General features: G+C 46.3%; 1 protein-coding gene and 1 long non-coding RNA gene across 2 annotated transcripts in view; one reads left to right on the top strand and one right to left on the bottom strand.

Moving 5' to 3' along the window:
• LOC131807350 (uncharacterized) overlaps nt 1–9,076 on the bottom strand; it is a 48,757-nt gene extending 39,681 nt beyond the window's left edge. The window contains exon 1 of the long non-coding RNA XR_009344413.1: nt 8,431–9,076. This is a non-coding gene — a long non-coding RNA (uncharacterized LOC131807350). The remainder of the gene's footprint in view (nt 1–8,430) is intronic.
• Nucleotides 1–14,147, top strand: part of VSNL1 (visinin like 1) — a 99,281-nt gene that overhangs the window by 39,623 nt on the left and 45,511 nt on the right. Inside the window, exon 2 of the mRNA XM_059132599.1 lies at nt 2,282–2,448. Within this exon, the coding sequence (XP_058988582.1) occupies nt 2,287–2,448 (162 nt within the window). The 5' untranslated portion in view covers nt 2,282–2,286. The remainder of the gene's footprint in view (nt 1–2,281; nt 2,449–14,147) is intronic.

Genomic DNA, 14,147 nt, shown 5'->3' with positions numbered 1-14,147 from the left:
CTCACCCAGATTAATTAAACTTGACACCTGAGTACCCAACTTGATTTCCATATCCAGCTGGGGGATCCCACAGTACCTATAATCAAGAGACAGTTGCTAATAAGAGACATGGAGCTTGAAATTAAGAGCAAAAATAAGTAGAGATGCTCCACGATAAAGGGCATAGTTGCTGATCCTCGGGTCCCTTGCTCAAACAGAAGAGCTTGGAAGACAAATGGGCATTTTAATTATATCCTCTCATTGTGTTAGATTGCGATGATGCGATGAGATAGCTTTCCTTGGAAGTAGCAAGAGTGGTTTGGTTTCATCACAGTGAAAGAATTGTTCAATGTTAGGGAAGGTCACTGACAATGGGTGTGGAATGTGTTATGGAAGAAGGAAGAAAATTAAAAACAACAAAGTATGGGATGATCCCCTTCTGGGATGATTGCAACTGTAGACCTGCCTAGAGCCGAGGACAGAATTGGTCTCAAACATGTTGAAGGCCTGGATGCACGTGGGTAAGATTTCAAAGCCCAATTCAATTCTAGTATCAGGATTTTGAAGATCTTGTGACACTTTCCTTATTCTGGTGATCCTTCAGATTTTCACTTTTAAATTAACTTATTTCTTGAAAGATTTATTTATTTTTTGAAAGGGAGAGAGAGAAGGCAGGAGGGAGGGACAGAGGGGGAGAATCTCAAGCAGACTCCGCACTGAGTGGGGAGCCCGATGGGGGTTCGATCTCACAACCCTGAGATCCGGACCTGAGATATAACCAAGAGTCAGACAATTGACTGTGCCAACCAGGTGCCCCTTGATTTGAATTTTTAAATCAATCTGTGGTTAATTTGTTTAGTTTTCACTTTTTTTTTTTAATTGTAACACCACAACATTAAAGCGAAACTTTAAAGAATCCTCTTTAATTTTTCTGCACTAATACAAAAACTATTTTAATTTTAGAATATTGTTTATCGTTGTGTACCTATTTCTTAATTAGTCCTCACAGTGAATCTGAGAAGAGTTTTGTTATTATATACATTTTATTAAGGAAGGAATTTCAGTGGCTTTTAAGGACTGGGTGGCTCAGTCGGTGAAGGTCTGCCTTCAGCTCACCATGATCCCAGGGTCCTGGGTTGAGCCCCACATTGGGCTGTCTGTTCAGCAGGGCAGTCTGCTTCTCAGTCTCCTTCTAACCCTCCCGCTGCTCATGTTCTCTCTTGTTAAGTTTCTCTCTCTCAAATAAAATCTTTAAAAAAAAAAAAAAAAAGGAAGGAATTTAAGATAAAGCTGTTGGTTTACATATTTTTAAAAGATTTTATTTATTTATTTGAAAGAGAGAGAGAGACAGTGAGAGCAGGAACACAAGCATGGGGAGTGTGAAAGGGAGAAGCAGACTGCCTGCTGAGCAGGAAACCTGATGTGGGGCTCGATGCCAGTGTCCTGGACACTGGGATCGTGACCTGAGCCGAAGGCAGATTCTTCATGACTGAGCCACCCAAGCATCCAGCAGTTAATTAATATTGCTCTAAGTAACACACATGGTATACAGTCAATAACCTGGCACATAACGGGTATAGGTAACATTATTTTATACAGTTATATTTTTACCTACCAGCAGCAATAATATCAGAATGGAATTAGGTCAACTGGAATTCACCACTCAATCTCTCTTAAAAGCCACCAAGTTTGTCAACATTGACAGCAACGTCATAGGAAACCTCTGAAGAGCAGAGAAAGAGAATTAATTTGACTAATAAAAATAAGCTGTTTCCAGTAAAAAAGAAAAAAAAAGCTGCAACGTTAGAACTAAACCAGCTGAGATTTCCTGCCATCGCCGATCAGATTTCCCCAGTCTGCTTATAATCATTTGCCTGTAAAGCCCTCTCATTGCGTGTGTCAATAATCCCACTTAATATCCTTATAAACTAAATGTGGAATTAGATACCCAGGCAGCAAATGCTGATGCCCTTTAGTTCATATCAGGAGAATATCAACAGTGCCCGTGCACTTTACACGAGCAGCACGAACAAGGACAACTGCCTCTCCGCGGGGTGGTCGACGCTGTGTGTTCGGGGACGCGTGATGCGTGATGGATGGGAATGAGCCCTACAGCCTTTCGAGCTGCTCGAAGGGTCTTTCTCGCTCATCTCCTTTCTCGAATGCCAGAGAGAAGGAGGCCGACCTGGGTGGGGGCGGGGGGACTTGATATGACACGCTAGAGGCTGCTCAGACCTCGGACTTGGCTCTTAATCAAGTTTGAAATGATCGCGGCTAATTGCATTCATTTGCTTTTCTCCAGGCAGAATGGGGAAACAGAACAGCAAACTGGCCCCTGAAGTGATGGAGGACCTGGTGAAGAGCACAGAGTTTAACGAGCATGAGCTCAAGCAGTGGTACAAAGGTTTCCTCAAGGACTGTCCGAGTGGGAGGCTGAACCTCGAGGAATTTCAGCAGCTCTATGTGAAGGTAAGTGGTTTTCAGTCTCTGGTTCTCTTCAGACCACGAAGCGCTGTCTTCGAGAAACGTCAGAACTCCGAGGAGCCTGTTCGTTTCAGCCTGATGGTTTTCCAACCAAAAGGGAAAATGGACGTTTTTAAAAAGGCACAGAGATGTGTTTTGTTCCAGGCTTAAGTAAAGCAGGTTCTGAATAAGAAGAGCAAGTGTTCAATCAAAACACTGACTAGAGTTCAGATGCTGGCACTGGGTGAAACCACAGTGGGAGTCTCAGACAATAGTGTTTGCGGATGGTTATTGACGCGCCTGCTAATTCCACTATTGCTTGGCTTGTTAAAGGTATCTGCGCCTCTCTCCATTAAAGAGAAAGTGCACGGGACGCTTTTTCACCAGGAAATGGCCTCCTATTTGCAGATAAGAAAAAAAAAAAAACTTAGATTCCCACCACAGCACATTTGGAAGGGGGTGGGAAGGTCTAGTGCATATCTGGGCATCAAGGTCTTCAACATGGACTCTTAACTCAGCATTTTGTACTGTGTACAGGTTAATCTTACCCTGGGCATTAGCTAAAACCATTCATTGAAAGTATAATCTCTATTGTTGTGGCATTATTTTGGTTCTTCTGAGTTTATCAGTTGGACTGGTTCTAGATTTGGTAAGATCTAAGACATTCCATTTCGTGTCTGCTTGTAGAATATCAGGCTTGTAGAAGAAGGGCATTGTTTTACTTTGAACTTTTTCTGACTAAAATACCAAATAGTAAATATTACTTTCATCCTTTAAATGTAGCAACTGTCAGGGGCACCTGGGTGGCTCAGTGGGTTAAGCCTCTGCCTTCGGCTCAGGTCATGATCTTAGGGTCCTGGGATCGAGCCCCTCATTGGGCTCTCTGCTCGGTGGGAAGCCTGCTTCCCCCTCTTTCTCTCTCTGCCTGCCTCTCTGCCTACTTGTGATCTCTCTCTGTCAAATAAATAAATAAAATCTTTTAAAATAAATAAATAAATAAATAAATAAATAAATAAATGTAGCGACCGTCAGTTTGAGGAACATGAACTATCCACCCACATCTCTGTGCGGGGCATGATTGTACCAAGTACTAACACTGCTTTTCCCCTCCCAAAGTTGAGTGCTTCACCCTGCCTGTGCCCCAGCAGTTCCGTCCTCACACGTGTACAAGCAGCGGCACGTATAAGAAAGCTCACAGCTGCACTGTTCGCAGTAGCAAAGCTGGGAAGCAGCCCAAATGCCCATCAGAGGCTGAGTGGAAAGTGAATTACGATCTGTTCACATAGCAAAGCATTTGAACTGTAGCGTCGCAGAAACATCAAGCCCAAAAAGCAAGTCTTAAAATATTTTAAATTAAACACAAATCAGATTTTAAAATATTTTATAGGACGTAATAAAATTGTATTGGAAAGGAAAGCAAGACTGATGGACACCGGATCCAGACTGATGGCTACGTCCAGTGGAGAGGAGGCGATGGATGGAAGGGGGTAGGACCCCATCATTGGATATAGATTGATCTCAGTGGTAGCTGTGGTTTTGGGGGTGAGTTTGCAGATGGGAGCTTACTGCATTATTAAAAGCTCAGAAACCCCATAAGGACCACTGATGAGTGTCAGGGACCCAGAATTATGGTTAAGCCAAAGCTGAGCAGCCAAGGGCCCCAAGTACATACAAAACTACCTCCTTAAATGTATGTAGAAAGATATGCTTAGAGTGGCAGGTATAGTATATACATATATATATAGTATAAGACATAGAGTATATACGTATAGATAGTATAAGATCACTTGCCATTTCTAAGACCTAAAACATGAGTTTTCATCACATGGAGCTTTTTCATGTAGAAGTGCTGAGAAATGCTTTTATTATCCAATGGCTATAAATTGCTTTTGCCGACAAGCAGGATGATATGCATTTTCCCTCTATTGTTCAACCACTCTCTTCAGTTTTCAAAGTCACATCTTCTCACATTTTGTCACCCAGGAGTGAGCCTAGCTTCACCACTGTCTTCACTCTCAGCCCCAAGGAAAGTACAGACAAATGAGATTTGTCAAAGCTTCTTTCGTATCACTGGAGGTCATACAAGCTGTCACTCTGTATTTAAGAAAGCTCTGTGTGCCGCATTCCCCACAAGTCTTTTAAAATGAGAGAGACTCGCCTTTGGAGAAGTAGTTGACATGCAGGAAATGAGGTATTTCCTTTACGTGCTGGAGGTACTCAGCACTGGGACAGCACCAGCCTCAAAATGGAGTTGGGGGTGCTGTAAACGTTAGAGAGGGTCAGCATCTTGGGGTACAGCTGATGTATATATACCAATAGCATCTTCCTCCTCCACCTCTCCCGCCCAGCCCAGAGTGGATTTTTTTATTCCAAGAAGAGAGTATCTAACTTTCTGGGTGGAGTTTAGATTCTTGGCAGGCTCTTAACATCCGTGTTCAAACTCAGCCTGTGTTCTTGTGTCGAATCATCAGAAAGCAGGCAAAACCCCCTTTTTTTTTTTTTTAAGATTTTATTTATTTATTTATTTGAGAGAGAGAAAGCACCAGCAAAGAGAGGGGCAGAGGCAGAGGGAGAAGCAGACTCCGCACTGAGCAGGGAGCTGGACTCGGGGCTCAATCCCAAAACCCTGAGATCATGACCTGAGCTACCCAGGCGCCCCTGAAAACTGGCACAGTCTTCTCCTTCCAGAGTTGTCCAAGGACAGACATAATACAAAGGAGAACTGCAGAGGAAATATGTCACGTATACAGAGAGTAAAGAAAAGACAGCTCTGGTAAGCGAGAAGGAAGAAGCCCAGAGAAAGATGTAGATTATGTAATAAGGCTCAAGAGAAGGGCTGACCAGAAAAGACTGCCTTTAATGCTACTGCAAACTGCAAATATTCAGCTAGGCATCGTCCTTATCCTGGTGAGTAGGCACTTTTCAGTGGCTCCTTCTCTATCAGTGTGGACATGGAGACATTCTAGAATTGAGCCGAGTGAACAAAACTGCCTGTGGCCTCTGCCCACCGTCTGTGTCGTCAGCCTGGTGTGTGTACTCTTACCAACCTGACCCACCGCAGGCTCCAGGAGAGACACTTCGCTGCTATAGAACCCTGTTCTTGGGAGGAGTAGGTTAAAGAAAGAGACCCCTCTGCATGGTCAGGAACATAAACTGTCAACTTTAGAAGGCTTTGTATCCCAAATAGAAAAGAACCCCTTCCTTAGGTCTACGTTTAAAAATGTTTCAAACTGAGGTTCAGAAAAATGAGGCTTAGTATCACAGAAAGAGCGAAGGTAGGACGCAAAGTGAAGATGGGCGTGGCGCTCTCACTGCAGAACACGGCCCTGCCTTGCAACCGGGGTCCACGGAAGCCCCCCATCAGTCCCCTCCAGCCCCTCCAACACACAGCTGCTGGGGCGAGCTTCACGGAACACGGGTCTGGGCACCAGCCTTCCTAGATCAGGTCATTCTTTCGTCCTGTAGACCCTAGTCACCTCCTTTCAAATAACGTAAGACACAGTAGTGAGCACAGAGCCTGACACAGCCTGCCACCAGTAAGTGTTTGTTGAATGAATTATAGATAAAATTATATTCTGGCAGTGTACCTCCTTCTCAGGGAGCCTCATAGTGGAGACATATAGAAGTGACTGAAAGATGGGTCCTGCCTACTCTCCGGGATCTCACAGGCTAATCGAGAAGGCACAGTTAACCCCCATGGAAGGCACAATGACATAAATGCTTGTTGGTGGGGCAAGAGGAGAAAGAAAGGTTCATTTCAAAAGGAATATTAAATAAGAAGATAATGAATGCAGTGATGAAAGGCAAACTTCCTTTTCTCTTCGCCTTTTAGAAGATAAAACGTCTCTGAGTAGAGAGTTTTTACCTTTTCCAAGCTCAGTATCATGTTTACTTTACAAAAATATATTGGCGGAATTCCATTCAATAAGAAATTTTCTAGGTCTGAAGCTTTGGAAATATAGGTCTGCTCACTAAAACTGTTTGTTTTTTTAAAGATATTTATTTATTAGAGAGAGCATGAACAGGGGCAAATGGGAGAGGGAGATGGACAAGAAGGCTCCCCACTGAGCTCAATCCCAGGTCCCCTGGGTCATGAGCGAGCCCAAGGCAGATACTTAACCGACTAAGCCACCGAGATGCCTCTCCCCGAAACTCTATTGACACAGCTACTCAGAGACAAGTATGAAAACAAATAAAAATAAATGATACCATAAAATTTGCAGTGCCTGAACATTTTATGATAAAGATATTTTAATAGAATAAGAAAGATTTTCTAGTTAATAAAGTATCACAACCATATTCTATAAATCTCTATAGAGTTTTAGAATTTTACTCACAAATTATGCTCTTATGCTTAAAAACCAGTATTGAGGCACCTGGGTGGCTCAGATGGTTAAGCGTCTGCTTCAGTTCAGGACATGATCTTTAGGTCCTGGGATCGAGCCCCATGTTGGGCTCCCAGCTCAGCTGGAAGTCTGCTTCTCCCTCTCCCTCTACTTGTTCTCCCTCTGTCTCTGTCTCGGTAGCTCTCTCAAATGAATTTAAAAAAAAAAAAAAAAAAGAGGGAAAAAAACCTTTTTAAAAAAAAACAAAATATTGAAAAAAAAATAATAAAAACTAGTGTCAGGAGTAAAGGTATGCTTCCTGAAATTTAGATGCAAACATATAATAAGTTTAGGATTTTAGGCATGTAATCTTTGTTTTATAGAATATAACATAAAACATTTGCATCTCATTTTGCCCTATTTAAGATGTGACTTTGATCTAGTGACTTTGCAAATGAAAAGGTCGATCTACATCAATGGCCAATTCAAACTTGAATGTGTCTCAAAATCACTGGGGCTGATTATTTAATTGCCAGATTGCTGGGCCCCTTCCTTAGGGCTGCTGTTTCACTGGGCCGAGGACAGAGCCCCAGCAAATGGATTCCAAGGAAGACCCCATAGATCGTTCTAATGGAGAAAATCCATGAATGACATTTTGGGAAGTCTAGAGTTTAACCGGGAGTATCCTTGAGTAGGCTCCCAGAATTCTGTATACACTGAGATGGTGTGTGAAAGTTTGTACCTATGCTCTCTTGGGATAGCTTTAGTCAGGTGTTCCATATGGTGATTTTCCATAAGAAAAGTTAGGAACCACTAAAGATGTTTCTAACCATGGGCAGGCTTAACATTCTAATTCCCAAGACAGCAGAGCCAGTGGGTCTTAACTGACACCAAGACAAATGAAGAAATATCCCCTTTTAAACTACAGGAAATAAGAATGATAATTTCTTCCCTGTACCCTGTTAAACTTGTTTCCAGTTTGCAAGAGATGTTTTCCTGATTTGGGGCCAATAATTAAATTGTGTTTTGTCCAGAGCCCCATGAAAATGAAAATGGGAAGGCCCCAGTGGGATAAAATGCAATCCCGGTTCGCCATCCACTCTCCTGAGCACATCTGTGGACCGGGTTCTCTGGAGGCCCTGAGCCAGTCGAGAACGTCAGGGTTCCTTTCCTTGGCCCACGGTGGTCTGGTCTGCCGTCGAGCAGCCAGCGGTCAAGTGCAGGCTCACAATGTCCATCTACCTGCACCTGTGATGAGGCCCACAAAAGACAAGGATGGGCCTCTGGGCCCGCAGAGGGCTGGAGGGGAAGGTCATATTGAAACTGATCCTCAAAGGAAGTGTGATTTGGACATAAGAAGCTGTGGTTCTGTCTGGACTCTCGAAAGTGTCACTGACTAGAATCCCAAAGGTGGGAATAAAAAATGATTGTGTTTGAGAGCCGCTTCTTACGGCCTTGGCAGGAGGCCCACAGACAGAGCATATTAGGCTGAAACAAAACATAACAAAATGAAACACACAAGGACCCCTTGGCCATCCGGCTGAGAGAAGGTGAAAACCACCTGTGGAAGAAAAAGCTGTACACAGCAGGGGCTCTGACCACGGTCCTCCTTTCTTGTTTCTCCCTCCCTCCCTCTCTGCTCTCCTTTGTCTAAGTCCCTTACCTTTGTTGGCACTCTCACTGGTTCTCTCTGACGGTCCGCTCACTTGGCTCTCACCTCGACCTCCCGTGGAAGGAGCCTCTGGAGTAGAGTTCCCTCACTTCAGGGCTTAGTGGCTGGAAAGTCAGGAGACTTGCTCAGGGCTCAAGAGAGAGCAGCACAAATGAGGACTGTCACCCCCTTGCAAGCAGCATTCTCTCCACCTTGCTGTGCGTCCTGGGTCCTCTTGGCTACATTTAGGAGCAAGCATCTGGAAGCTTCTCTAGTCTACTTTGTTGCGAAGCAGAATGCCTCCAGTGCTCCCTTGTCGCTCCATCCTAGCCATGCTTCCGGGACTAGCTCAGAAGCTTCTCCCAGGAGAGCTGTCCTTGGTCCCTCCATTCTCAAAGCAGGAAGAGTCTCTTCCTCCCCTGCAGCTCAGTGACTTCGGTCCCCCGCCTCCTTCTACAAGGATATTATGTCTTTACAACACAATTATGCAAGCTTTTCTCACCCTGTCACTAGTTAGAGCCCTTCTCCACTCCCCAGAGCCTACACTGCTCTTGTGTTTTGCCTGAGTACACATAAATCCGGTGGGTTTCACCGGAAGGCTGAATGTGTACCTGCCGCTTCCGCATACTAGCCATGTGACCTTGGGGAAGCCCTGTGCTTAAGCATTTGTTAAATAAATCAACAAACCACTCTAGCTCTCAGCTTCCTAATCTGTCCAACGGGGAGACTCTAGTGAGCCAGAAATAGCGAGTCATCTTGCCCAGGAAAGGCTCATTAGTGGCTTGACCTTCGGCACCTGGGCACGGGAGCGCTTCCAGATGCCAGCCTACCCAGAGACGGCTACCGTGGCTTCTCAACATCGGATTCCAATCAATTTTGGAAAATAAAACTCTTGGCTCAAAACAGATTTTTGGATGATCAGTTTTCAGGGACTCAGACTCTGCTCGTTCCTAAGAGGTAATGAGGAGTAGACCTTACTAAAAATTTGTTAGGCAGAACTATATACAGAAACATCTTAATTCCCTCGGGAAACAGATATTACATAAGACAGAAAATGTCATCCAGATTGGGCTGGTGGGGACGTTGCAATTTTTAGTGAGAACCTGGGAATTCATTTCCATTTGGAATGTTTGCCAACATGATCGAGGGTGCACTTCAACTTGAATTAATGTGCAAAACAAGAGCTAAGGGCTGAAATCTCGAGGAAGAGATGACAATGAAGTTATAGTTCTGGGAAAACAAAGTCCCATGGGAGGCTCCGAAGGCATTTTATTATGGCGAGATTGTCTCAGGGAATAGCTAGCTACCGGCACATCTTGCATTAGAGAGAGCATTTATCCCAGAGGGGTGGCAATGATAACCTTCTCCTGCCTCACAGGCTGTGAAGTTATTTTGGATGGCTTCCACACCTTGGGATTTTGCTTTCCGGTGATAGGGCAGGTGTCAGTTCGAGAGATATCAATGGTCCTTGCGGCCATGATATCCGAAGGAATGCTCTTAGATGATACCTCAACTCCTCTGCCCTCAGGATAAGGTCGGAAAGAGCTCTTTCAGTCTCTCAGTCCGCCCACCCCCTATCTCCCTCCATTTTACACAGGAGGAAACCGAAGCCCTTGGGAGTCAGGGGTCAGTCCAAGGCTGAGCTGCTTCTTCATTGCTTCACACGCCCGAAAGGATGTGTCTCAACTCCAGCCCGATTATAGCAGTTTCAAGCCAGAAGGACGTACTCTCCCTTTAGCTATTCTCTGCAGCTAATTGTTAAAGGACAATCCGTTTCTTGTTGGAAACAGAGCCAGAGAGGCAGAAATAGCCCATTTTTATTACAGAATTGGACTTGAAGACACAAAATCTGTCTGGACCTCTCATTATAAAAGCTGCTTTACATTACTGGATTTTTCTGACCTTTGAGAGGACCGCGGGGGTTTGGATCCAGTACTGTGGACTCACCTTGGTGGGGATCATTTCCTCCCTCCTTCCGTTCGGCCCACAGAGCACTTGCTGGAAACATGCTCTCTGTCATTGATTATTCGTTCTCCTGGCTCCACTGGGAATGGGTCTTGAACCGCAGATGTTTCCTTCTGAGGGTAGTTACGGAGCTTGGGGTTCCATCCTTGTGACCTCCTGATGTTGCTGTCCTGTCACCTGTCCTGAGCTCTAAGTCACTTCTCCCCTCTCAGTTGAAATGCAGTCCAAATGGGGGAGATATTGGGGGGTGGGGAGTCAAGAGCAAAATAGGGCTAAATCCAACTACAAAATGTCCAAGGGCCTCCTTAGGTCCAGTGGAGGAGACTCCCTCTGTAGATGGTAATTCAGAGAAGCTGTTAGAAGTCAACCATCTTCAACAAGCACTTTGAGCAATATCTATAACAAATCTGTAACCAAGAGCCAATGGGGGATGAAGAATTCAAGCCAGACTGCCTCCCTCATTTAAAGGGCTAACAGCCTACTCGAACAGTCCATGTAGAGAGCCAAAAGACCACAGAGAAAAATGGCATTTGTGCCAAAGCTGGTGCAGGTACTCCAGCCTAGCAAATGTCCGTGATGTCCGTGTAACTATCTTCACTGAAGATTTCAAGATACCTTGAAATGCAGATAGGATCTGTAGCTTTGAGGATTTCCTTAAGAGGAGGGAAAACCTAAGCAAGGGCACAGGGGCAGGGAGACCGTTGGGTGGTAAGGGGGAATAGCCAGCCGCTGTTGTCGAGTGACCACCCAGGTATCAGGGGACAAGTGAGGTTGCAGATGTGAGTGGGGCTCAATCACAGAGGCCATCAGGTGCCAGAAAAGCCCTAAAGTTCTGAATCTTGGGGACCAGGTGAACAGGTGCTTTCCTACCAAGAGGTGTTAGACGACCGCAGACGTTCTGATGACATGGCATTGTCTGCTTCTTAAGACACCGTAACGAAGGTCCCGGGCATGAGCCGTTAACTTTCATTTCCCTCGTAAGCATTCTCGGTGACTCAGTGAGGGAAGCTGCAGGAGCTTGCCGTGTGCCCTCCCGTGAATGGCTTAGGAAAGGTTGGCTGAGTTATTCATTGACCATTGTCTGTACCTTGCGTGTGCAGGACAGGACTAAAGACAGAGAGAACCAACAGGTAGGACACCCACGCAAGTCCCCCGCCATCTAGGGAGAGAGATGCCTCGCAAGCAGACAAACGCAGAGAGCTAAGTGAGGATGTGGGTCCTCCAGAGCTTTGGGAGCTCAGGGGAGGGGAAGGAAGACGGAGGGTCCGGCAAGGCTTCCCAGGCAGTGGGGCAGGGGGCTGTGATCCTGGGGTGAACTTAGACAAAATGAACGCACTCCCTCCACAGGGCAGGTGGTAAGCAGGAGGTGGACAGGGCCCAGATCTCGGAATGACTGGGACCCTGTTCAGGGGCATTAACTGTCCTTTACATCGCCTGTCTGCCCAGGCTGCCACCCCACCTGTTCTTCTCAGTGGCAGAGGCTCACCCGAGCCCACAGGGCTACTCCAGTTCTCATCCTGGTCCCGGCCCCAGCAGAACGGCTGGCTGGGAGCCCTTCACTCCCTTCGGGAGCAGGACTTCCCTGGGCCTTTGTTTCTGTTATGGTGAGGAGCTGGTGGTGACTTGCTGAGAAGAAGGTGAATTCATTAAATCTCTTGGGGTGACATCAATGACATTGGGTGTGCCGCGAAGCCTCTGGATCTGGCTATGACAAGCAGCACCCCTTCCATCAGGCCCCCTGCCCATCTCCTCTGTAGATGAAATTCCTTCTCTCTCAGCTAAAAAGCAAACTCAACATGTTTGGGCTTGAAATTATAGACAAGCTAGGTTGTCTTATCAGTGTGACTTAACATTGTTTTCAGGGAAAATGGAAGATGTATTTTTGTGATTATATATTACACTAAATGACCAAAGGATGAGGGTCAGATCAGGCATGTTATCATTTTGGGCTTGGATGCCTCTTTCAGAGACCCAGAGGGTGGCTTAGAATTGTGTGAGGTGTTTGAAAAGGCAACTTCTTTTGTGGGAAGACCAGCCTGACAAAGCATTTTTGGGAGGGGGGCTTTGACACCTCTGAGGTGTCAGAGCTGCGAATTCTTGCCCAGGGCCCTCCACTTCCCTCCACTTCCCATGTCTTTAGCTTCCAGAGCCATCGAATGATTCTCTGTATGTACCTTGCAAGGGCTTGATATTAAAGGTGCTCAGTGAATGCTCAAGGTCACTGTTATGATTACTGGAGCCTTGGGGACTGGTGACAGGAGCCCAGAGGTGAGGACTCTGGCCTCAATGTGTGCTTGTGCAGGAGAAATCTTTCATGGTCTGTTTGGCTCTGTGTGGCCTCAAGTGGCCATCTGCTCCGGGGGACTGTCCCTCCCTTTGGAGAGGCCCGCCTTGGCTTATAGTCATGAACACCAGGCTTGGCCCCATTTCTCTGCAAGCCCCCCAGGCTGGCCCAGCCACCACTGCTCCTGTGTGGGAGGAGGGGAAGAGAGGAAAAGAAGAGCCTGCTCCAGGCACAGGTGCCGGAGGGAATGCTCCCAGCAGCGGCTCAGCGGCTCACCGGCTCACCGCTCACCGCTCACCGCAGAGAGGAGGGGCTCCCCCTCCCCCCCCCTGCACTTCTCTGCAGCAGACATTAACAGCTCAGAGCAGTTACATTAACTCCAGAGGAAGGCTATGGGAGAACAGGACTTCATCTGAACAAGGCGCTCAGGCAGGGTCCCTGGGGCAAGCACACAGGCCCCACCGAGGGCTGACCCAGAGGGACAGGATCCCATTTGAGGCAAAACATCCCAACACTAGATATTGAGGCAGGAGGCCTCAATATCTGTTATCCTTTGCGATCAAGTTTACTGTCTGTGCCAGGGGGCTGTCTCCCCATCTCACACACACACAGTTATCCGGCCAGTCAGGGTGGGGCCCCTGGTTGGCTTTACAACATTAAACACCATAGAAACTAGGCACACCTAAGGTCCTTTCTAGAATAAATCAAAGGATGGCAAGATGCAGAGATGAATAATAAATAGGTAATAATAGCCCGCATTAATTGAATGCTTATTGAGTGTCAGGCCTTGTTCCAAGCACAGCACTCTGCATATATTATTCATTTGTTCCTCACAAGGGTGTATGAGGAAGGTATCATTATTTCCTCCATTTTACAAATGAGGTAACTGAGGCACAAAGTGGTTAATAACTTCCCCAAGGTCATAAACACCAATGCAGGCGGTTGGACCTGACTGCCGGTGCTCTTTCCTAGGTAGGTGGGTCCTGGATGGAAATCTCAGGGGGTCTGAGCCCTGCTCATAAGGATGGTCTCTGTGGTTTATCTAACCATGGTCTTTAATTAAAAACACCCAAGAGGAGGCGCCTGGGTGGCTCAGTGGGTTAAAGCCTTTGCCTTCGGCTCGGGTCATGGTCTCAGGGTCCTGGGATCGAGCCCCGCATCAGGGTCTCTGCTCAGTGGGGAGCCTGCTTCTCCCTCTTTCTCTGCCGGCCTCTCTGCTTACTTGTGATCTGTCAAATAAATAAATAAAATCTTAAAAAAAAAAAAAAAAAAAAAACACCCAATAGATGAGCAGTGTGGTTCTAGATGACTTATGGTTGGAATGTGGCAGGGGGAAGGAGTGGGAAGTGTGGCCTCACAGCCAATTCCGTGTCCTGGCCCCTCTGCTGCACTGGGCAGTGGGCAATCCTTCATGCTCCCAAGTCCACAGTTTCCCATCAGAAAACAGAAAACCTGCCTTTCCTGCCCCTCAGCGTACACA

Source organism: Mustela lutreola, chromosome 9 (genome assembly GCF_030435805.1).
Source record: "Mustela lutreola isolate mMusLut2 chromosome 9, mMusLut2.pri, whole genome shotgun sequence".
NCBI lineage: Eukaryota > Metazoa > Chordata > Mammalia > Carnivora > Mustelidae > Mustela > Mustela lutreola.
Note: the sequence above shows the minus strand (reverse complement) of the source record. Positions and strands in the feature narration are given on the sequence as shown.